Consider the following 23,558-nt stretch of genomic DNA (forward strand, 5'->3'; position numbering starts at 1 on the left):
GCTAAAATCATGGCCTTAATTACTGTTGACGTAATCGGGTTTGTAAGGAAATATAAATCCGTCATCTTAGAATGTTCAGCAGGGAGCGACACTTCCTGAGGGAAAACTCCACCATGTTCTTCTCAAAAGGACACTAAAGTGTTCGAAGCTTAGGATGGAGAAAATGAACCCATATAGTCTTCATAAGGACTTTGAGAAGATGCACTGAAACTCAAGGAAAATCAGTCAACCCCTTTATTGTTACCAGTACAATCTTCGTTTCCATTAAAGAGATAAAACTCTACTCTGGTATAACAATGTTCAAAAGCTTTATTATCATTTTCTCCTTCATCAGTGCCATTAGAAAGATCTACAGGGGTCACAGACTCAGTCCTGGTTAAATTCACCAAGCCTTGGTCAAATTCCTCTGGCAGACTGGAGCCAGTAATTGCTCAGGTGCTTTATTTGATACCACTGTTGCTCATGGTCTGAGCTTTGCAGACTCCTTTTCCATCTACCTCAAAGGCAGCCCCCTTGTAGGTGGCCACACACTGGCCATCGGTACGCAGATCGGGCTGCACCTGCTCCCACACCTTCTTCTTGGGGTTTAGCTCCTTGTCAGGCTCACCTGGATCAGACAGCAGAAAGACACAAGCATGATCCTCTTCGTAGAACAACAGTTGAAATGAGTCAATGTGTCACTCTATCCAAAATGAAAAGTGTATCTTTTGTTATCTCTTCAGTACAATTCCTATGAGATGTTTTTATGGGCTGCTGAATCAAAGATTTCTTGAGTGCATTAGGGTGGACCGCCAGTGTAGGTATGATGGGTATTGGAGTGAGGGAACATTGAAGGAATGAAATACAAAATCCAAATCCATGAAGTTGAAGAACACAATGTATACAGTAATGAAAAAAACATCCCATGAAGATCTATTTACCCATATGGACAGGGACATTTTAGCAACATTGAGAGATGGAGGTAATATAACTAAACACAAAAATGTCTTTTAGTGCCGTGACAACATCTTATGGTCTGCTCTTGGGCTGAACTTGCCAGGACTGCCTGACCTGGCCACATTGACAGTTCTTTTAAGTGTTCTTCACTTTTTAATTATTCTGTGGACAATGGAATTTGGGCAGTATAACCATACTATTTAAAAATGACAACTAAATCTCAAAATTGTAAGACGGTATTTCAAAATTATGAGTCTGATGTGTCAAATTTCTGTTCTGTGTCTATCTTGTACACAGCCAAAACAGCTCATTCATTCATGTGCATTTAAGAAGGTTACAGGGTGGCGGAGCTTTGCGTTGTTGTGAGTTTAGCGACTAGTTTGAATGAAAGGGAAAGCAAGTAAACCTGGAAGAACCAGTCTGCTAAATGTGCATGAAAACACCCCTAAGATCATTCACTCGACGTTGTGCTCTCAGATCTGAGGCTTTATCCCATAAACATGTTCGATTTAAGCTTCAGTTAGCTGGAACACAACCTGTGCTGTAGTGTTTAGCCTGTTAGCTTACATGTCTAAGCCTCGATGGCCGGCTATGAGTCCAAACGAGGCAGACCCTGCCACAACAACGGCAGTCGCTTGAAACTGCTCTCTCGGACACAGGTTATTATTGTCAAAACTTGTGTCGGTTAGTCAACAGCAGGTGCACCGAGCTGTCTGACACATGGTGTGTCTGTAGCTAGCCGATCTAGCAAAGCAAAGACTAGCTTAGTGAGTGGGCTACAGAACAGACATCACAGGGAAAGAAAGCTTTCAATTTCAGCGTTCTGTCCTTTCAACAGCAGCTGCTTGGTGCGGGTCATTCTCTGGGTCTCAGTCAGCCAGACCTGAATTTGTCCTGTGGTGAGCAGACAGTTAACCTGCTAACTAAGACTAACCAGCTTCTCTCTCCTGATTCACAGCAGTTTAACAATTGTAGCTGTTGTAAGACTGACAGTTTAACATTTATTGGATGACCTATTTAAATGTGTGCACTGTGTTCACTTAGTCTGTGACTCTGTGAGCAAACTGAACTTTGTATTTGGTCGTTTTTCAGTAGTACAATAACGCAGGATGAGAACAAATGGAAGCCACATAAACCTAAAATCACCTGCGCTACCCCTACCTCCGGTAACACTGTATACGGTCATAATATTTTGAGGTGGTATGATGGTATGGAAAAAAGTGGATATATCACAACCCTAGTTTTCAGACCCTTTTAACCCCCTTCTCAGACTCATCTGCATCTACAACCTTGTGTCTGAAGGCCCCCCATGCTGATGCATTCAGGTAATTGCAATTCTAATTCTAGCCATTTTAAGTAGTAATAAACGTAAAAATGCCCTAATATTGTCCTTACAATAAACCTGCATTTTTATTAATTACATTTTACAAACGTGTATTAATTACATCTGTACACCTAAGGAAATGTAAAGACATTTCTTCGGTTGTATGTGTTTAGTAATATTACTTCTACTATTATTAGTATTATTTACATAAATATTTACTAAATATTGTTAAAATATTAGGGACAAATGTGCACATGTCCAAAAAGGGTTTTCATGGAGTGTCCTCATGTTTTCATGAACGTACCATGACGTATATTAAAATGTACCTGCACACTACAATTTATTTATTTATCTATTTATTTTAATGCACAGGATGTAGACCTTAGTTAAAAACAACCGCTTTTCACGTCACACTGACGTAAAACTAAATTCTATCAGAAGGCATTTCTTTGCTTGTTACCCAACTTCAATGGAAACCCTAAGAGCTGTAAAACGGAGCAGCAGCATTTACAGAGGCGCACACTGTTTTGATGGGTAGCTTAGACATGCCTTTTGATTCGTAACATGCCACCAGGCACCAGCCAGTAAGTGGTGAAGTAACATGTAGTAAATTCCAGTTCCAACAACAATGCTGTGCAAGTTCAGCATGAACCTCATGTTACGATAGCACTCACTGAAGGCAGCCTCGAGATGATCACTGGTTTAGCTGGTGTATTTACTTTTTTTTTTTTTTTTTTGTTTATTACTTTTATAAAATATCCTCTGGGCTTTGCGTTGAGGTTTAAAAGATGTAGGGAAAGGACCCTGAAGATGATCTTGGACAGAAAAGGTTCTCACGTTCAACTCCGGACAGCAGCCACTGAGTTCATGCTCTTTGCACATTCAGCACATTCTCTTCTCAATCTGTCTCCCTAATCTCACGGATGGGCCCTGGCTTTTGTTCCCATCCAAAAATCTGACATGACACCTCGTAAAAACAGAGAACAAGGAAGAAAGCGGAGAATGAGACAAACACTGTTGTCCATTACTTTTCACAGTAAACATCCTGCTGATGGGGCCAGCTCTCGTTGTCTACTTGTTTAACGACCCTGCGGTCCGTGGAGCAGATGGGGAGAGGTGACGAAGACTACTCGCACCGCCTCACTTTGGACAGACCTGAGTGCCGATTCCATCCCAGTCATAAAAACGAGCTTTGCTGTTTGGCTGGCTCAAGATATGCCATAAAGCAACAGCTGGAAGAAGAGCCATGAAGGGGGAAAGGCAGGGAGATGAAAGCCCAGCTGAAGTGACAAGGGCCTGGTGGAGACCACGGGATGGAGTCCTGCTCCAGGCATAAGCAACTCCCTGGAAAACTCCCTGTTTAGTTATTGTGCATTTAATCAACCCCTGGGGGGGAAACCACCTTACTTTTTGCCGTTTTGTTTTGGAAAACTGTTCGAGGAAAGCAGCAGGACTATGCTAACAAAGGTGGAGCAGCCTTTTCTTAGCCAAGACTAATTTCAAAAGCACTCTCTGCCTGAGGCTGGCCGTTTGTTTTAGCAATAAAACGTATGCATTCTATGTTGACTCAGAGTCGGAAAGGCAAAGGGACCGTATGCTGTGCATATCTAGCCACCCTTTCCCCTCAGGCCACGGCTGGATACACACTGTCCTATCTCCCTGATTAGGCTGTCACCCAATTAGCAGCCACAGGCAATTTAGCCCTACCAATAAACAGTGTACATGAAGTTCCTGAGTAAACAAAATGGACTTTGTGATTACTCCCCATCAAAGGTGCGAGGAGCGCAGTCAGTGTTGTTCTTGGTCTAGGAATTCCCATTTTAATCCCTTTATTTCTGTGGTAAGTTTTGCCGGTAAGGAAAAACGTCAAACCGTGCTCGTTTGTCTGGGCAATTTACTCCTTTCTTGATGTGCTCGATGTTCAGTGGTAACAGGATAGTGGGACTCTCACACTTTGTTTAGGCAGTGAATTAGTCATTTACGTCACACTGATGAGATTTCAATGAGGGATGAAACGTGTGAATGAGTCCGAAATTAAGAGGGTCTTCAGTACATGTCCTGACAGTGAGTACTGAAGTGTTTGGATAAGCCCACCTTTCATCAGCAAGGCTGATGTGCCTTGTCTATAATTAATTAATGTATCAACTTAACAAGCCCTTATGCCTTCTGCACTTTCCTCCTGCTTTCTCATCAACTAATCAACTTTGTTGACGAATCATTCCAGCCTTCTTCAGCATTTCCTTGCTCAAACACACTGTCTGTTAATTGCCAGGTCTAGGAGGTGTGCTTGAATCAACAAGTTCCGCTGGACACTGGTCCTTCAGGACTGGAAAGATGAACCCTGGTCCACAGGCATTAAGTGTAGATGGAGTGTGGCACGGTTTTGCTGTTGGTGTTTTACCTGGAAAGCCCTGGAAGGTGACCCGGTCTCCTGGCGCTGCCCCACTGGGTGGGTCCAAGATTTCCACCTTGTCTGGGGAGCTGGCGCACATGACCATCGCTTGGGACACCACACCCCTCATCTTTGCTGGCTTCAGATTACACAGCAGTACTGCCATGCGATTTTGCATCTGTGGACACAACACTGACAGATTTATCAAAGTATCACCTGGATTATTCTGGTTATTCAAGAAAAGTCCCACACATTCTTTTCTGTTAAAGCAACATTACGCAACTTGTTATTATGAATTTATACGATGATTGTGATGCCCCACTGACTATAATAAGGAGAACAGTGTCTTGGTCTTGGCCACTTTAGATTCAGCATGCTGCTAACTGAACTATGCAACTTCACGCAAACTGTAACGCTGCTTAACTGGAGTCATATTAGTGTCAAATCTTAAAATTGAGGAACTGAGGGCTGGAGTCCAGCACAGTTTGCTGATTTCCTGCTCTAACACACAGACTAAACCTGGTAATTAAAATCAGAGTCGATTCAGGTGTGCTTGAGCAGAAAAACCACAAAACTGTGCAGGAATCCAGCCCTTCAGGACTGAAGTTTCCCACCCTGCTCTACTGTGTCAGCCCATATGCTTCTATCACTTTTTGTGATGGTTCTGGATCGCTCAGCTTGTCCAGCTTGTTCTTTAGGAGTATTTCAAATTTACACTTCCAGACTGTAGAGGGAGCCCAGGAGCAAAATTCTGAATTAATGAAGGCACACAACCAAGAAATTTATAATTTGTTTAAATTTATGAAATGTTCTGACATGGGCCCACGTTTCAAATCCCTTACTTTCATTCACCCCATTCCTCTCCAAAGCAAAATTCTGGTCTTATTAATTAAGTTCCTCCCAAGGTTCCTCAGGGAGTTTTTTTTCTTGCCACTGGTGCCTTTGTCTTGGCCACATGGGGTTCCATGTGTTTCTTACTTTAATTTGGTTCGTTATTTACAATTTCTGTAAATATGTTTTGCGACATCAGTTTTTAACAATTACTATTCAAATTAAGCTGGTTTTGAAAAACCGAATGAACCCTGAAATAAAGCTTTAACAGGCATCTGAAATCTCATTCTGTCTTTCTAAAACATTCTAAAAAAAAGATAGAAAAGCTAATTTACACTCTATATATAGATGGGCAGGCCTTTCAACTCCTTCCAAGCTAAAGCTAACCTTCAATCGCATTATAATTACACAATGACTACTTTTTAAGGACATGGAAAACAGCAGTTTTGCGCCGACCTCAAATTCAGATTGCGTTGTTTAAGAACGGTCGATTCTTTCCAACTCAGGCAAGCACTTCATTACTGCAATGAGAAGCCCTAGGAATTTATTTTTTTTTTACTTTGATGTTCATCTTCAGGATACAGTTTCTCAACAGGATGGTAAATGTTAAAACTGTCCCAGAAATTAGAGAGAGCACTTTAGGTAATTCCAGCTCTGCCATCTTGGAATAATGTTTGTTCTACAGCACTTTTAGGAAACTCTGCCCTGATGTTTGGAGAAGGAATGGGCAGAGCAGAGTAGCAGAACACTTTGTGATCAGGCATGGGTAACACTAAACCTGCAAGCTAACAAAATGAATTCCGCATTTCCATTCATCATTTCTTACTTCTGAAATAAAGATTATTTAATAAACAAGAAAGTTATGTTGTGGTCACAGTGTAATGATCAGTAGCATTTGGACAATACGCTACATGTTTACTTATGCATTTATGTAATCAAAACTTTTACCTTTTTTAGTAGTCATTTCCAATTTTCAGTCAGTAGTTAAACCTCCCATATCACACAATGTTACCACTGCTCTTCTTAGTCAAATGAAGGTTGACCGCTGCTAAAGCAACAAGGCTGGAGGAGAATGCTACCGCTGTCACACTGAGGGAGAGGGAGGGCCATTCTACCTAACCAGAGAGTGTGGACAACTGTGCTCTCTGGAACCCCTGGCCAAAGACGGGCGTGTCATCAGCAAGGATCGAACTGGTGATTTCGCAATTTTGCCAACGCTTCCTGCAAATTCCTGACCAAGGTAAACAATCATGAATCACTTTTTAATAGAAATTATAAAGAAATATAGCTTTACTCATGTTAGTTTATGTTCAGATAAGATGTGTTTCCGGGTACGACAAGCTTTCAGTTGACCACATTTTGTCAGGTATCAGATAAGCTAGCTTGCAAGCTAATGTTTAATTTATCATCAAATCCAGTTGGATAGGATTGGTGTTGCAGGGTATAACTAACAGTATTGATCAAGCTTTGTACTGACATATGTTGATGTTATGCCATGTGAGTTTGCAAGACAGGGAAGGTTTACAGTTACTTACAGCCTGAACAGTTTCTGTATGTTTTGTAACACGAGTCAAGGACATTCCCAGTGATTAGGGCTCTGAGCCAGGCTCGCCTCCTAAGCTTTGCTTATAAATGTAGGAATTCAGTCTATAGTAAATGCAGCATAAACAAATGTAGATGGTGTGCTGCAGACGTGCCATGTCAGGACAGGCTGAATTCTCTGTTCTTACAAACATATGTCAATAGTACAGTAACTGTGCTAGTCTCTTAAACGAATCGTAAATTAGAGGCGCTGGAAAGCGAAACATGAACCGGTTTAGTGAGAGCTTTGTGGAATAAGAGCGTAGACCACGGCGGAACACAGGATTTATTAGGTCTAATAAAACTAAAATATCCCCCCCTCGACCTGCTCTGACGTTTAGCACCCAAAACTCCCGCAACAAAACATTAATTTTTCTGAAAAACAAACAACTCCTGTAGCGATGATATATTGCTGTGCACAGCAATTTCATGACTTACTCCAAAGTAAACATCTGCAAATAAAACCATCTTGAGTCATGGCTTTGTGCAGAAAAAAAAAAAAAAAAGACTTGATTAAAGTTAAACTTTGCAGAGCTTTCTTCTCAAAGTGCATGATCACTAGAGTTCAGCCAGACAGCGAGGCAATGAGGCAGCTAGATGTGGCTCTATGAGCAATATAACAGTGTTTAACTGTGTGTCTAAGTCCTAAATCAACAAATGCCTATGGACGCTGGGCTGGCTGTACTTTTTTTGGCTGTGTTCTACACACAGCCCATCAAGAGTCTGGGGAGCTTAATATATTTTAACTTAATTTATAATTATTAACAGTATTTCTTAATGGGAAAATAAATTAGAAAAGGCTGCAAATATATATAATAAAACAACAACAATCCATTCTGCCGAAGTAGCCATTGCCTTTTTCTATATCAGAGCGGATATCAAGGTCATAGCTAGTAAAGTGCCGTGGCATGCAGAGGAGCACAGGCCACAGCCAGGAAAAGAACCTTTTGGAGGAGCACAGCCAGCAGCCATGGAAAGAGACCGTTCTAAAAAAGCACCAAAAAGCTAAACCCTAGCCAATCAGGTCAACTCTTTATTTCTGATCGTGTCGACAGGACAGCAACTCTATCTGGTAAAAATCAGAAATAATTGCTAACAATAATTTCAAGAAAAGAAGGCAAGAACCGTCTATAGCAGCACAGGCAACCTAGATGACCAGCCACAGCATCGTTTATCACCACTAAGGACTTTTAATATTCTGCCGTTCAGTTCACCCAAACGGCGAAGCACATTAACACCTTTTCAGTGCTGGGTCAGTAGAATGCCCAGGGCGGGGTCAGTACCTGCTCCAGCGGGACGTGTTTGACCAGGCCGCTGACCACCGTGCGTGGTGCTGCTTCACCCACATCCACCTGCTCCACATAGAGGGCGTCTGCGTCTGGGTGCTTCTCGGCTGAGATGATGCGTCCAACCCGCAGATCCAGCCGGGAAACGTCCACCTTGGCGTCCTCTTGAGGAGGAGCTGCACCCTTCTTCTCCTGCTTCTCTCCTGTGGGTACAGAGAGGGACAAGCTGCTTTAAACACTGAGCAACTTATAAAAGGAGTTAAGAACTGATGCAAACATTGAATCTGGTGGCAACAACAGCAACTGACAATAAGTATGTTCAGACCTAACGCCATTATCTCTATTGATTATAACTTCTCTAAAAATGAAGCATCTTAGCACAGAGACAATTCTTAAACTGTCAAGCGAGCATCACACAGACCACTCTCGTATCTGTTGAGAAGATCTTAACACCAAGATTCTTTGGGGGAAGATTCTGGGCCTCAGCTCAATCATTTAGGTGCCAAATTTACCATCAGGACCACCACATTCTAGCATGTCATTCTAGATTTTACTCCGGTGCCCACCAGGGGGAACCGGGCTTTTACTTTCCACAGTACTTTAACCCAGTGGAGCCTTATTTTTAGCGCTGTTCCCTCGCGATACGTTCCACGCTTCACACATGGAAACTATGCAGGCCCCATCGTCTCTGTTCTGATCCCAAGTCGTCTCACTCCCAGAGCAAAAGCAAATCTACCAACAACAGCCACCGCATGGCATTTCGCTCTAATCACTCCAGGCATTCCAAAATAGGACATTACTTTTCCACCGGCTCCAGACGCTCATGCCGGGGGACGATAAACTCAAAAAGCAGCCTTCAAGTCTTCAATCCACTTTCAAGTCTTGAAAACGTTAACTTTTAGCAGATTACTACACAAAGTTAAAAGCAGGAGAGTTATTTCGAGATGAGGACACACATCTGCAGCAAAAGCAGTACGACCGTAAAAGTAAAAACTACTTCAAATGTTCCCTCCCTCACTTTTATTGGTTTTCATTATTGTCTTAAGTATTTATCTGTAATTAGATTAATTAAAGTAGAAGTCCAACCCATTTCACTTTATTTTAAATAGTTTCTTATAATTAGAATAATTAGGATAATGAATCCACCCGGCCTTTAGAATAGTTTCTGCAGTACTTAACTGTTACTAGTTTCATTAAAGCAAATGTTTATTTTTTTATTTGTCCGTTTTAAAAGGAGATTAAACTACAGGGTGGTTCAACGATCTAATACACTACCACTATGGCCCCGGAGGCCCCAAGTTTGAATCCAGAGCCATGCCGCCTTGCCATCAGTGGCCAGAGTTCGAAAGAGCACAACTGGCTGCGCTCTCTCCGGGTGGGTAGATGGCACTCTCTCCCCTCATCGCTTATAAGCGATGTTGGTCAGCACTGGCGTCTGTTAGCTGGGGCAGGAGAGCAGAGGACCAGACACTTTCCTCCAAGTGTGTCGCATTAGACAAGGACGTAATAAAATATTAAATATATTTTATATTTAAATATATAAAAGCAGAATTCCCAAATACAGACAGTTGCTAGGCTGTTACTAAGTGGTCGCTAGAGTAGAACTGGTGGTAGGTGGTAACTATGGTACTCTGGTGGCTGCCAGGGTGTCACGGTGGTATTTCAGGTGGTTGCTCAGGTGTCCCAGGTGGTTGCTAAGGCATTGCTAAGTGGGTGCTAGGGTGGTTACGCAGGTATTTTAGGTCTTTGCTATGTAGGTGCCTAGTGCTTCCTTAGGATGTTACGAAGTGTTTGCTAAGCAGTTGCTATGGTATCCTGGTGGCTGATATATGATTGCTAGGTAGTTGTAAGGTGGGTTGCTCTGGTGTTAATAGTTGCATGCTATGGTATTCCAGGGGGATGTTAGGGTGCTGCCAGGTGGTTGCGATGGAATACAGAAAAAAAGTCACATTTCCCCTGGCCCTTTTTCTGTAGTTCTTATCTGTAATTAAATGAGACTCAGTTGGTGTGTAATGTTGGTTTGATGGCTGACGGACCAATCAGTAGTAACGTGTCTCTTGTGCTGAGTGATGGATGCCTGCAGTGTTTTTCACAGGTTTGAGCCAGAATTTCACGTTTAATCAAACATCATCTAGATCAGCGCAGATAAAACTGCCACATATTTGATATTTATAGCACAGTTTTTAGCACCAGGAACACAAACTCACTTAGACACAGAAACACCATCTAGCAGGTCATTTTTCAGCAAAACTAGCCCATCATAAATAAACCCTTATAAGTGGATCACCTGAGCAGATGGGTCATCTAAGCAGACGGATCCTGAGTTGGAAGAATCACTGAGATTTATGTTGAGAATAATATTCTTAATAAACAGCCGGGCACAGAGGTCTGCTGATTAATTCCGACAGCTGCAGTTTTACAATGAGGAAAAAAAAAAAAATAATAATAAAAAAAAATAAAATCAACACCATCTTGAGCACATGACACATCTGTAAAAAAAATTGCTCCGGCTTTAACTTGTTTCCCCCTGCTGAGAAGTGTCAACAAGACACAATCCATCGGCTGAAGTTTGCTTGCGGTCTCTGCTTTTTGTCAACACCTCCGGCTTACACTGCTGTCACTCAGTAAAGATTTAAGTGTGTTTATTAGAGTGTATGCATTCTGTTATGGCAAATACAAACAACAATGCAGGGAGGAGGGGTTGAATCAGATAGGTAATTTTATACCCTACATATTTTTTGTATTTCATATTTTTTTGCTGACATCAACTTTTATATAAAAGATAATTAGAACCGATTTTTATACGACTATTGTCCATCCCTTAGAACTAATCAGGTGGTTTCTGTTACTGGGCATATAAAATAAATGAGCTCTGTTCTGATTGGCTGTCCTGTATTGTGTCGCATTTAAAAAGAACTCCTGAGAACTGCAATGTGGATGATCTAAGATCATTAGAACAGCGATGGGCAGCCACCTCAATGCCCAGGCAGCATTTGGGTGTTGGGTGCCTTAATCATGGGAACCTCAGTGATACGTGCTAAGGGAAAAGAAACCATTGTTCCTGCTGCTGTTGTGACCTTCTGCTCAAGGTCAAGGCTGCCCTAGTAGGGCCACCAGTACTTTCAGGAGTACAGATAAACACTCTCCGAGGAGTACAAAAGAGCTGCAAAGCTGCATGCCCATGTAATTACATGCATGCCAACAGACACCACCCTTGGCAAATTAGTTACAGGACTGGAATACCAAAAGTAGTCCAGTACAGACTGATTCAGCTATCAAAAGCAGAAGAGCTGCTGTAGCGCTGAACCCAAGGAAGGAAATCTTTCTAATTTGTCAAACTGTGAATATTTAGAGATACACACACTTAGTCTTAGTATTTTATTAATTACTCATAAAATCGCTTTTAAATATCAGGATTGACACAAACTCTACCTAACCTATTGTATCAATGCATTGTTAACAGCTTTATCCAACAAAGGTGGACGATGGAGATGTTAACGAGTTGGTTCTGGTGATTTCAGAGAAACAGTAATTTTAGAACTGGCTATTTTTGCCAGACTGAAACTTTAAGTACATGTACGTATTACTTCAAACCTCTTTATTTAAGTAAAATGAGGGGAATGCACTTTCATGATATGGACCCTTTAAAAAAATAGTTTTTCTAAGTGAACACAATTATAACACAATCACATTATAATGCAATTTGTCTAAATCGTGGCGAGATTAACTAACATCGACTAACGTAAAAATAGGCATCAAAACCTCACCTTTTTTCTCTGCTTTCACTTTCTTCTTGGCCTCGTTGTTGCTAGGTGGAGCACCTTTAGTAGCGGGTGTTGGAGCAGGAGCTGCAGGTGCTGATGGCTGTGGCACAGAGGGCTTTGATGTACACTGGACAGAGGAGTCCGCCGAGGGCATGACCACTTCTCTCACTGTACATAAAAACACACATACACACTTATTTAAACCGCAGAGAACTTCTATGGGCTTACATGGGAAAACGGGCATTATAGAGAGAGTCTAGACTGAAGCGTCTACCTACCATTTAGCCATAACTGCTAAGGGCACAAATCACATCCATTACTGAATATATTTTATATAGCAGTCAGGGAAACTACAGGAGAATTACAGGAGAAAGAGAAACCTTCTTAACGGTCAATGGACTTCCACTTTCGTTTTGCGACAAGGGTTTCCACCTCCACACCTTCCACTAAAATGAAACTTGTTTGGTCACTTTCAGATGGTAGATGCTGTACTTTATCATCAACAAAACTAAATGTCATCACTGGATCTACATGTAGCTCTTCCCACAGTTGAAGAATTTCTAACGTATCTTGCAGTCTGCTTTTGGGCTGAGCTTGCTAGGGCGGGCTGACCTGGCCATGTCGGAAGCTGTTTTAAAAGGCTTCCAGTAGCAAATTAGTGGAGAGGAGTTGCTGATCTCTAATTAAATTCCTTTTCCAGACTCCTACACATCTACAACCTCTTTTGTGGCCATCTAGCCATCGCCTCAACTATCAACAGCAAACCAGACTACATGTAAATGAGGTTTAAAGAAAACAGGCTCTTCCAAAAACCTCTCTACCCATGTTGTAATCATCTGCGGCTGATGTGCTGCAACTAATTCTAATTCTAGCCATTTTAAGTAGTAATAAATGTGGAGTGAACAAATATTTGTAATTTCTAAATATCTGTAATTTCTTCAGTTTTTATGTGTTTAGTTATATCACCTCCATCTTCTAATACTGTTCAGATGAAAATTGACTGTACTGGCTCTTTATGGAAGTCTGCTAACAGGGGATTATGCTGCTTTACACCCTTTATATTCAGTTGTGTTTTTTTTATGTTTCTCTGTGATTGAGATTTCATTAGCATGCATGCTACAGACCCCTGTAGTAGGACACATTAAATCCACCCCTGACCGGAAAGGAAAGACATTGGGAAGGTGCGTAAGGGTAGTCAGGATAATGAACACCAGCTCCTCTTGGACTCTAGTCACATCCTACAGTTAATTACTTCGCCAAACCACAAGACCTCACATCAGGTCCCGTGCCAGCGCTTCAGCAAAGAATTAGGGAAACGTAACTTGATGGATCTTTGTTGTACGCTTAATGGAATTCAGCAGCATAAGTCAGCTAAATGACACACTGAGAGATTATTTATATACTCTAACGGAGGATTGGCCCCTAATCCAAATGAATTCAACAGGAAAAGTGGGCCCATGTGAACAGGGCAAAAAAAAAAAAAAAAGGGGAAAACAATCCTGTCATCCCAGACAGATAGGCCAAACCCTGAGAGTCCACTGTTGGGCAACAGTCTGATTGCATTGCACGGGTCAGGACTTCCTGAGAATGCTAAACACGGCTGATGCAGGGCAGGCTGTATTCTTTGTTAATTACGATAATTCTGTGTTTATGTACGTTAACAATAGGCTTGTGTTCCCAATATGTGTTAACCAGGCATTTGCTGAAGGCCTTTCGAATCAGGCTCTGCAAAGTGCAGAGAGGCAGTGCTTGCGGTTCTCTCCAGTGACTCAGCTCGCCTGCTTTCTTAGAAATGAAGAATAAAGAGCATGGCACGACGCCTGATCACAGCGCCATTTAAAGTTTCCACTTGATCTCTGATTAGGCTCTTATGCTCGCATTAAGCGGTGGAAAAAAATGTAAAACATAAACACCATAACAGGACAAATGGAAAAGCATAATCCTGCATTATTTAGATGCTCTCCATGTCCAAAAATAACAGGGAACAGTGAAGCCTTTTGAAGAAGGCTAAATTGCCTATTTGTACTAATCCTGCACATTTCCCACCTCAGTGCTCTGGAAAGCATTACTTAAGTGTTAATGATGGGAAGGCTGCTCTTACTTGTACGCTAATGCATGGCAGAGTAGTAGAACCCCAGTGTCTCGGTGGGGCAGTCACACAAACCAGCCATCCACCTCCATTAACACGCTCACTTCAGGGAATTCTCCACAGCCACAATTCCCACAGCATATGAAAGTAGGGCTGCAAATCATTATTTCTTTACCCTATTTGCTGTTATTTGATTAGTCAACTAAGCTAACTCTATTGTGCCTTCTGAGACAGCAGTGCTTCTTCTTTTATAGAACTGCACTGCGACAATTCCCATATCACCTCCTATCAGAGATGGCATATTGGTATTTGTATCAGAATTGGCAGATCAGCAGAAATGTTGATAACATGTAGCTTGAATTTGTAAATAATCACATTTGAAGCAGCAATATGTGATCTTTTTCTTTCACTTCTTGGCTCCCCCTAGAGTTGGGGAGAGTAATTAATTTTACACGACTGCTGTGTCTATAAATTGCGGTATGAGCTCCGGTATGTCCACCTCATGGACAGCTGTACATAGGCATTTGCTGACAAGCTGAGAGATCCAGAACCGGCATCTGGACTGAGGCGGTACAGTAATCTTACAAGATTTTACATTTTTCACAGTTCTGGCAAGAGGCCGCCACCAAAGCATCATAGTGTAGTAGCAGGACTCAGGCCTGGAATGATGACGACAGAGACGCCATTCTCACCTTGGATGTTACATAATCTTTTGATTTAAGTAAAGTGCATCAAATTATAATTGCAATTTGTTAGAATGACCATCAATATCATATGTTTGTTTGCCTTGGTAAGTATGTATTGTTTGTAGCAGTTCCTTCACATCTTCCTTCTCACTGGTGGAATCAGTTCAACCTGGTTGACCAACTGGAGGGACTGACGTCAAGATGAGATGTCAGGATGGCTGCCACATACCACTTATATATTTCAGACTGTGCTATGCTTCCTGCTAGACGTATTTTACATACATTTCTAAGATGGTTTGTATGTTGAAGACTACTGCCTTAGCCATTACAGAACTTGACTTTGCTGAGTCTGTAGCTTTAGGCCTTGGGAAACATGCAGTTTAGCCTGGGCATACCATTACATAGTACAACATCAGGAGCCCCTTGGTAAATACAGCAGGTATATGGGTGGGCCTTGCATATGTATATTTTGCTAGGATTTATTGTATTTATGCAAAATGTCTTTCATTTAGCTTTAGGTTGGTAAACTAGTAGCTCTTCAGGTTGCTAAATTTGTCTGCATGGTTTCTCTTGTCTAATGTAATGGAAAATACACTTGGTTTACGGCACAATATTGTCCGGTATCCTTAATTACCCTCTTCCTCTACTATCCCTTCCACACCTGCTGCATGTCACAATACAGACCGAGTGTTTGCTTTAAGTAAATTACACATCATCAACAACAAAACGCCATGTCAGTGTTTTTTTCCCCTCATGATTAAAGTCATTAGCTTTGTGACTAATTGTTGTAGGGCTGAGCTTGGATTAACAAGGGACAAGGGAAAAAAAAAAAAAAAAAAAAAAAAGCTGACAAAAGCTGATTGCAGACCTGTGATCTGACTCAGAGTCAGAAGTCCAGATGTACAGTATTATTGCTGTACAAATGACTCTCCAGTCTAATGATGGCTGATGTTCACGATCTGACAGGTTACTGAAGGTAACAAAGAAGCCATCAGAGCTTAATGCACAAAATGCTGAAACATGTCATAACTGACCAAATATAAAGGGAAAACTGTTTATTTAGGTATTTAAATTTTAAATCATTCATTTATATCTTATATAGAGTACATGGGGTACCACAGACAACCATGCACTCACACTAGTGCAATTCAGCATGGCCAATTAACCTCCCATGTGTGTGTTTTTCCTCTCCCTCTCCCTCTCCAATTTAGCTGAGCTTTAGCTACCCTGCCCTCCTTAATTTCCCCAATCACTTACAATGCTCCCTACGCTGGAAAGGTGAGGACAATCACGACACCTCCGATAAATGTGAAGTCTGCCACCGCCTCTGTTCAAACTGCTGCCAACGCAGCATCACTTGGAAGCTAACAAACTCGGAGGAAAGCACCAGATCCCCAGCTCTGATACATCATGTGCCAGCCAGCATCACAATGGGAGTGATGAGGAAAGAGAGTGCCATCTACCCACCCAGAGAGAGCATGGCTGACTGTGCTCTTCTAGACTCCGGCTGCTGATGGCGAAGCACACAGTGTCTGCCTTTTAGTCTGCTGTGGCCCTCACCTGCCATGTGTGTTTGTGGAGGCAAGACCCACAAATATGAGCAAATATGAGAGGTGCACTTGGCCATACTTTACCTCCTCTCCTTCTTTCCTTCTCGAGCAGTTGTTTCTTCAGATCCTCAATATCCTTCTTCAGCTTGGCATTCTCCACCATCAGCTTCTTTTCTTCTCTAACACTCGTCTGCACAACTTCATGTGAAAAAGACAACACAGACGTGTTCATTGGACATCAGTGACCATGAGAGGGATGCAAATGTGTGAATTTAACCTCAAGCTGCCAGGGTGATCTAGCTCTGATGTAACCTTGGACCTTGCATAGTGTTTTAATCAATAGCTCAGGAGGCTAGACCCCAGCCCCCACCCCAACTCACTGGCTTTCTCTTTCAGCAGCTGGACCTGCTGCTTGAGGTATTCAATGATCTGGTCAGCCTCTGCTGCCCTCTGTTCCAGCCTCGCAAGTGCGGGTGTGTGGCCTGACATCTTGATGAAGGAGCGCGCCAGGAACCTGAAAAACAAGCCAACAGCGAAGATCAAACTCAGCGGAAACTCTTAGTCACTTGTAAAGACGTCTTTAAAGGCAAACTCAACAGACCCTGGAAGACACTCTATCCGTGTTTGGAAATATGTCGTGATTCAAGCATAGAGAACCTGTGATGCAAATCTGTGGCGTTTTGGCAAAGATAGCCCTGGTCTCCAACTTGACATTTAGACTTATGTTGCCAGGCTCACCGTTTTGTCCCCATCACCTAAGCCATGGAGAGGCTTTCAAACTAAATGACCTGCACTCTGCAGCTGTCCAAACACTGGACCAGCTCCTCTCTAAATAACACACACGCACACATACACCTTGAATCTCCAAGGATAACCAACCATTGTTATATGCTAAATATGAATGATTAAAGCAGCTGATCCCATTTATAGTCACACTTCAAGGCCTTTGGCCTGAGAAGAGAAGGTTCTGAACACCAGCTGCTTGTGAAAACCTCAACTGGCTTGACAAGTTCCAGGTCAGGTTGGTCAAACCAAACTCTCAAATGACGGAGGAGGAGGGAAAGCAAACCATATGACATTTAAATGAAATAAGCTGTCTATCTTATTGCGTTCTCTTGTCCTCACTTTCTTCTAAGCAGAAATATTTAAACCGTAGGCCCGGCTAGGCTGCCTGCACACCAGCACTGATCTATGTGAGGTTACAATACTCTTCTTGGCTTCAAAGGGCCCGAGGAACAATACAGCACTGCTCCACCACAAAAGCTGCTAGTCAAATCCCATCATCCGCTCTTAGCAACAATGCAGACATGACAGATTTTGCTACAACTCATCTCCTGAAAAGGCAATCGGGGGGGGGATCGTAACAAGGCACAGGAAAGAAGAACAAAATGGCTTAACACATAGTACAGGGTGGTGCTGGAAAACAACAGCTGGCGATGGATGAAAACAAAAATCGCTCGGATGAGGAAATTAGAAACACAAAAAAGCTGGAGTTGATAATATCACGGATCAAAGTCTCTTGTTCTTTGGAGCCCTTGCATCGATTTAACCGGGCCTGTGGTGGAAGAATTTATGAGCGTCATGATAGCGCTGTTTTCATTTGCATAACCCCTGAAAACAGGCCTCAGGGGTTGTGCCGGTGCCTTGCGCTGCAGAGCTCCAAAAGCCGCAAACCTCTTTGCTCCACTGTGAAGTCCTGCAGGGGTCATCTCATCCCATTACAACCAGCAGGACAGTCGCAACATTACTTTGACCCGGGCTGGAGTCACAGCCAACCTGTAAGCAAGACATGTGCGGCTCTTTGGCAGGCGAGGTCTGAGAAAAAGCCATGCTGTCCTTTGAAGACGCTGAGAGCCAAAGCTGCATTTCGCTAAAGTGCAACTCATGGAGTAAAGGAGCCTGAACAGCTTGTGCTAATCTGGCAGACAGTAGCTGTCACACTCCCAGTTACTGGACCAAGAGTGTGCATGTGGGTAAAGCTAATGCTGGGTTTGGATGGAAGAAGAAACAACTGCTGCGTGAAAAACGACATTTCCAATACAGCCGTTTTCTTAGGCCCTGGAGATAATGCTGAAAGCCCTTTGAGGCTGATGCAAATGCAACAGCTTGCACCGAATATGGTTTTAATAATAAAACGAGGTTCATTACAATTACAATTACTGTCAACCATGGAGTGCCAACAGGACCACTGTGAAGCTATTTGAAGGAAAAGAATTTAAGTGGTTTTCCATATTTTCCCTCCGGAGTTCTTTGAGGGATGGAAGCCACTGGCGTGTACGAACGAGGGCATCTTTGCGGACTGCGGGCACCGTGTGAGGTTTCAGATCTGCAAAAGGCTTTTCTCTTACCACCAACTTGGTGGTATCGTGTGAACACTCATCAAGGCGCAACTGAACATGTCACTCTTTCAAACTGCTGTGAGTGTTTAAGTCACAGCGGCGAAGGCACGGGATGAAACACTCGCCTGCCAAGCCAAATGAAAACAGTATGGTCCACAGCTGGCACTGGGGATCTGGGTGTTTTACAGTCAAATATACCATCAAACTAGTGGGGAAGGTCCAGATTTATGACACTCAACAATGCTGAGGGTGAACTTTTGAAGATAATTTCCTCACATCAAGTGAATCATCAGTTTTATTAGCACAAAGGGCAGATTTTCAGAGTTTTTAACAGGCAGAAGCGGTGACAGAAGCTTTACAGTAGGGGTGCCAAGCTCTGGGGCACTGGAGGGCCTGGTACTGTGCATTTTAAGACTCAGCTTGGTCTCTAACCTTTCATTAATCTCACAGTTGAAGTGGGCAACTAATTTAATAGTCGACTGATTGGTGACCTCATTGCGCCCCCCCTCCCTCTAACTAACTAGGAGCATAACCATAACAGTGTGAAACAGAGTTTTACAGAGTTTTACTTCTTACAGTAGTAATCTCCTCAACCTCAACACAGAGCACGCACCGCTGCTATTATAGCTGCTACTCCTGTTCCATTATTACATTTCTTACAATTCTTTTCCTTTGTTTAGCAATTGTTTAAGCTTCTCTGTCATTTCTGAAGCTATTGCAATTTTATTAAATAATTAAATAAAGAAGGTTAACGTGTTTTGTTTCTACATAAGGTTTTGCTTTTCTTTTTTCTTCTTTTTAAATGTTGTCACTTCCTTCTATTCCCTGCAGGTTATTTTATTTTTTGTGCTTTATATATTATTTTAACCTTTTTAATGTATTTATTTAAAAAAAGGCAAAAAAAGCACACACACAAAAAAAAAAACCCAAAAAAACAACAAAACACTGGAGCTTCGAATATTCGCTACCAATCAGTGCCGAGGGGTCAAAAATCAGTAACCGGGCCAGCCCTAATTTTAGTTCATTAAAAAACAGAATTTCTGCATAAGGTGTTCATATTTATTCTCTTTACTGTTAATTAGCAAACATTAAATAAAACAAATAAATTATTTAATATTATTTATTATTTTACGTTAATTGGCGAAAATCTGCAAAATACACTTTCAAAGCACAATTTTGTACAATAATTAAAACTTTTTTGCACGGTTAAAATGTGGACATACACACCACCTCAGCTCCGCTGTACCTATTCACACCATGCTTGAGTTCAGGTTAGTGGCAGTGAGAGAAAGGCGAAAGAGCTCTGCTGTTTGGATACATTTAGGCATAAATCTTAACAAGACCACGTCCGTGAACCTTGCGCCCCACAGTGCCACGACAAGTCACTAAAACAAGTATTCTTATTTGATGGTGAAAAACAAGACCATTACAACCACGTTGATCCAGTCCAAGCACATTTTTGGACAAGGCCAGAACCTCCCTGCTACCACAAACAGTAGACAAACATGTCTTCTTGGCACACAAAATGAAGAGGGTGCAGTTCTCCCTGCAGTCAAATTCAGCTTGATTGCCATTTATAGACTAGTAATTTTAGAGTGGGTCTGTTTAAAGCAGTGGTTCCCAACCCCAGACCTGGAGGCCCTGGAGACCCTCTGCCCTGCACATTTTCTGTTCACGCTGCTCAAAACACCCACAAACCAGCTAATCAGCTAATTCACAAGCCCTTCCTGAGTTGAAGGTAATGTGTGAGAGCAAACAACCACCAAAATGTACAGGGCAGGGGGTCCTCCAGAGTCAGGATTGAGAACTACTAGTGCAGAGCAGGAGCCCGGCCCCCTTCCCTATGCACCGCCAGGTCTAGTTTTGATCACAGAGAGTTGTTTGTAAAGGTGCACGTATTTGTCACTGTACACTGTACAGCGAAATGTGTCCTCCGCATTTAACCCATCTGGTAGTGAACACACACTCACACACACATGTGTTAGGGGCAGTGAGTACACACACACACACCCAGAGCGGTGGGCAGCCAACTCCAGCGCCCGGGGAGCAGAGAGGGTAAAGGGCCTTGCTCAAGGGCCCAACAGTGGCAGCTTGCAGAGCCCGGGAATCGAACCCACAACCCTGTTATCAATATCCCGGCGCTCTAACCGCTGAGCCACCACTGCCCCTGTAATACCACTGTAATAAGAAAGCTTGAGGGACACTGTTACTATCAACGGTTCAGGATACTGCAGCTTATACAGTAACATGGTGAATAAACCATTACAACAACCTCCTAAACCAGTTTTAATCTGATGACAATCTGACAGAGAGCGTAATTAAGGTTATAAGGACAATCTTTATCCAAATAGATGAGAGATCCTGCTGGTACCGACTGCACAGGCCTAAACTACTCAACACTGTAGAAGGGCCAGACTCAGACTTTGACAGTAGCGGGTATCTATTTGACAGTATCTTTTGTAACTCGGCTGAATTGTTCAGTAAAGCGCGTGAGCCGAGGTCCTGTCAGACCAGACCAGCCTGGGTTTCTGTGTTTAAAGGGTCTCTACTCATCCAGGTAGAGAACAGAGAGACACACGGCACAGGTTTCTTCACCTGCAGGCTGGTCCTGGAGAATCAGCTTAATATCCTGCACTGAACATCTCACTATAATAATAATAATAATAATAATAATAATAATAAACAACATCATCATCATCATCATCATCATCACCCAGGGCTGTGCTCTATAGAGAACTGTGGAAACACTCCCACATTCCTGACTGGGTCTGTCTGTTTCTAAAAACAAGTGAAAGTGAAACCTGACACCTTCCTGTCCCATCGCTGCAGGACAGAGATCCTCCTGAGATTTATTAGAAAGCCTCTGAACATGAAGGACACATGAAAACCTCTCAGAAAAAGAACAGAGGTGATTTAGAGAAATCAGACAGACAGGCAGGCAGACAGACAGACAGACAGACAGGCAGACTGACAGTAAGACAGACAGACAGACACCTCGATCAACACGCGCACATCCACACTTACTCTAATATACCCGCGAACACTGAGCGAGACATACTCATATTAAACACACACACTAACACACACACTAACACACACACTAACACACACTCATACAGATCCACTCACATTAAAGTCGGTCAGAACCGGACAGCGAACACGCGCACAGCAGAGACCGCACAGGGTTGTCGCCGAGTGATGACGCGGCTGCAGCGTAGCGAAGATTGTCCTTTGGACTTTTATTATATTATATTATATTATATTATATTATATTATATTATAATCTATTATATTATATTATATTATATTATAATCTATTATATTATATTATATTATATTATATTATATTATATTATATTATATTATAATCTATTATATTATATTATATTATATTATATTATATTATATTATATTATATATTTATTATATTATATTATAATCTATTATATTATATTATATTATATTTTATTATATTATATTATAATCTATTATATTATATTATATTATATTATAATCTATTATATTATATTATATTATATAAAATTATATTATATTATAATCTATTATATTATATTATATTATATTATATTATATTATATTATAATCTATTATATTATATTATATTATATAAAATTATATTATTTTGTCCTTATTTACTTTTATTTTATAATTAATTCATAATTTAATTTTTTTAAGAATTATTATTTATGTATTTTTGTGCATACAAGTGCATACATGAATGTCAGAGTGGAAAGAGGTTAAAAAGACTGTAATAAGATCAAGCTTATTACAGCTGACTAGTGACAACAGAGACTAACATAACATTAAAAAGCCATAAAAAAGGAACAATTATTCTTCATGTCACATCTGTCTATTAAAGGCTTAATTTGTCAAATGAGGCTTTTGATTAAAATAAAAAAATTCTCAGTTTAATGAGATATCTCACCACCATTGTGTTTTAAATATAAGTATGCATCTGTAAATCTGATTCCCACAACTGTAGTTTGAAATAATGAATCTTATACATACAATTTTAGCTACACAAATCCAGGATTATGCCATTGACTATTCACTTCAGGCTGTGTTTCATCAATGTGGAAGTTGTTGCTGATTCTGTAAAAAAATTGCATGATAAAAATATGGACCTCTTGTTTTAATTAAATTATTTAATTAGTTGAATGATTAATAACTAAGAAAAAAACCTACCTTGTTACTTGTATTGTATATTGTATTATTATTATTATTATTATTACTACTACTATTAGTAGTAGTAGTATTAGTATGTGTTTTAATATAATATTACCCTTCACATTGTGTAATACATTTATTATAAATGGTCAAAAAAGGGCCAAAATACATACATTTATTCTAACATGTTTATTCAATGAATTCACTTGTTTGGTGTAAGGTTTTGTTCAGAGAGCAGCGGTACACTCGTAAGAAATGTACTTTTCTTATCATTTCTTTCTTATTTTTGATATCAGTGTATCTTTATATCTGCAAAATAAAAACAACAAAATAATAAAAACAGCATTTCAAAACTATTAAAACTATTAAAACTATAAAAAACAATAAAAATGGGACAAAAAATCAGAGACAAAACAAATGACAGGACAAACATGAAGAAATAAAGAAATACACTAGAGGGCGCTAAAAACTACATCTACATCGATTTGAGTTATAGACATCTAAATAAATGTATTATAAAATGACATTAAGAATGTATGAATGTTTATTAAAAGTGTGGTATTTTGGTTTTATAAACATTAAGAAGTGTTGT

At 41.1% G+C, this 23,558-nt stretch overlaps 1 protein-coding gene across 1 annotated transcript; it reads right to left on the reverse strand.

Moving 5' to 3' along the window:
• Positions 1–291: 291 nt before the first annotated feature.
• On the reverse strand, positions 292–21,980 carry aimp1a (aminoacyl tRNA synthetase complex interacting multifunctional protein 1a). Its single transcript, XM_072677087.1, has 7 exons — positions 21,908–21,980; positions 16,820–16,953; positions 16,524–16,637; positions 12,118–12,282; positions 8,348–8,553; positions 4,662–4,830; positions 292–607 (listed from the first exon to the last, which is right to left on the reverse strand). Coding segments are annotated over exons 1-7 (957 nt in total). The 5' UTR covers positions 21,910–21,980; the 3' UTR covers positions 292–440.
• Positions 21,981–23,558: the final 1,578 nt, after the last annotated feature.

Source organism: Salminus brasiliensis, chromosome 4, assembly GCF_030463535.1.
Source record: "Salminus brasiliensis chromosome 4, fSalBra1.hap2, whole genome shotgun sequence".
Classification (NCBI taxonomy): domain Eukaryota; kingdom Metazoa; phylum Chordata; class Actinopteri; order Characiformes; family Bryconidae; genus Salminus; species Salminus brasiliensis.

What these genes read in the sequence shown, in the direction of transcription:
- aimp1a (XM_072677087.1), bottom strand. An exon ending in GAAGGAAAGAAGGAGAGGAG is followed by an intron (nt 12,283 to 16,523) that starts GTAAAGTATGGC and finishes TTTTATGTACAG; the next exon opens with TGAGAGAAGTGGTCATGCCC. An exon ending in CACCTTCCAGGGCTTTCCAG is followed by an intron (nt 608 to 4,661) that starts GTAAAACACCAA and finishes TGTCTGATCCAG; the next exon opens with GTGAGCCTGACAAGGAGCTA.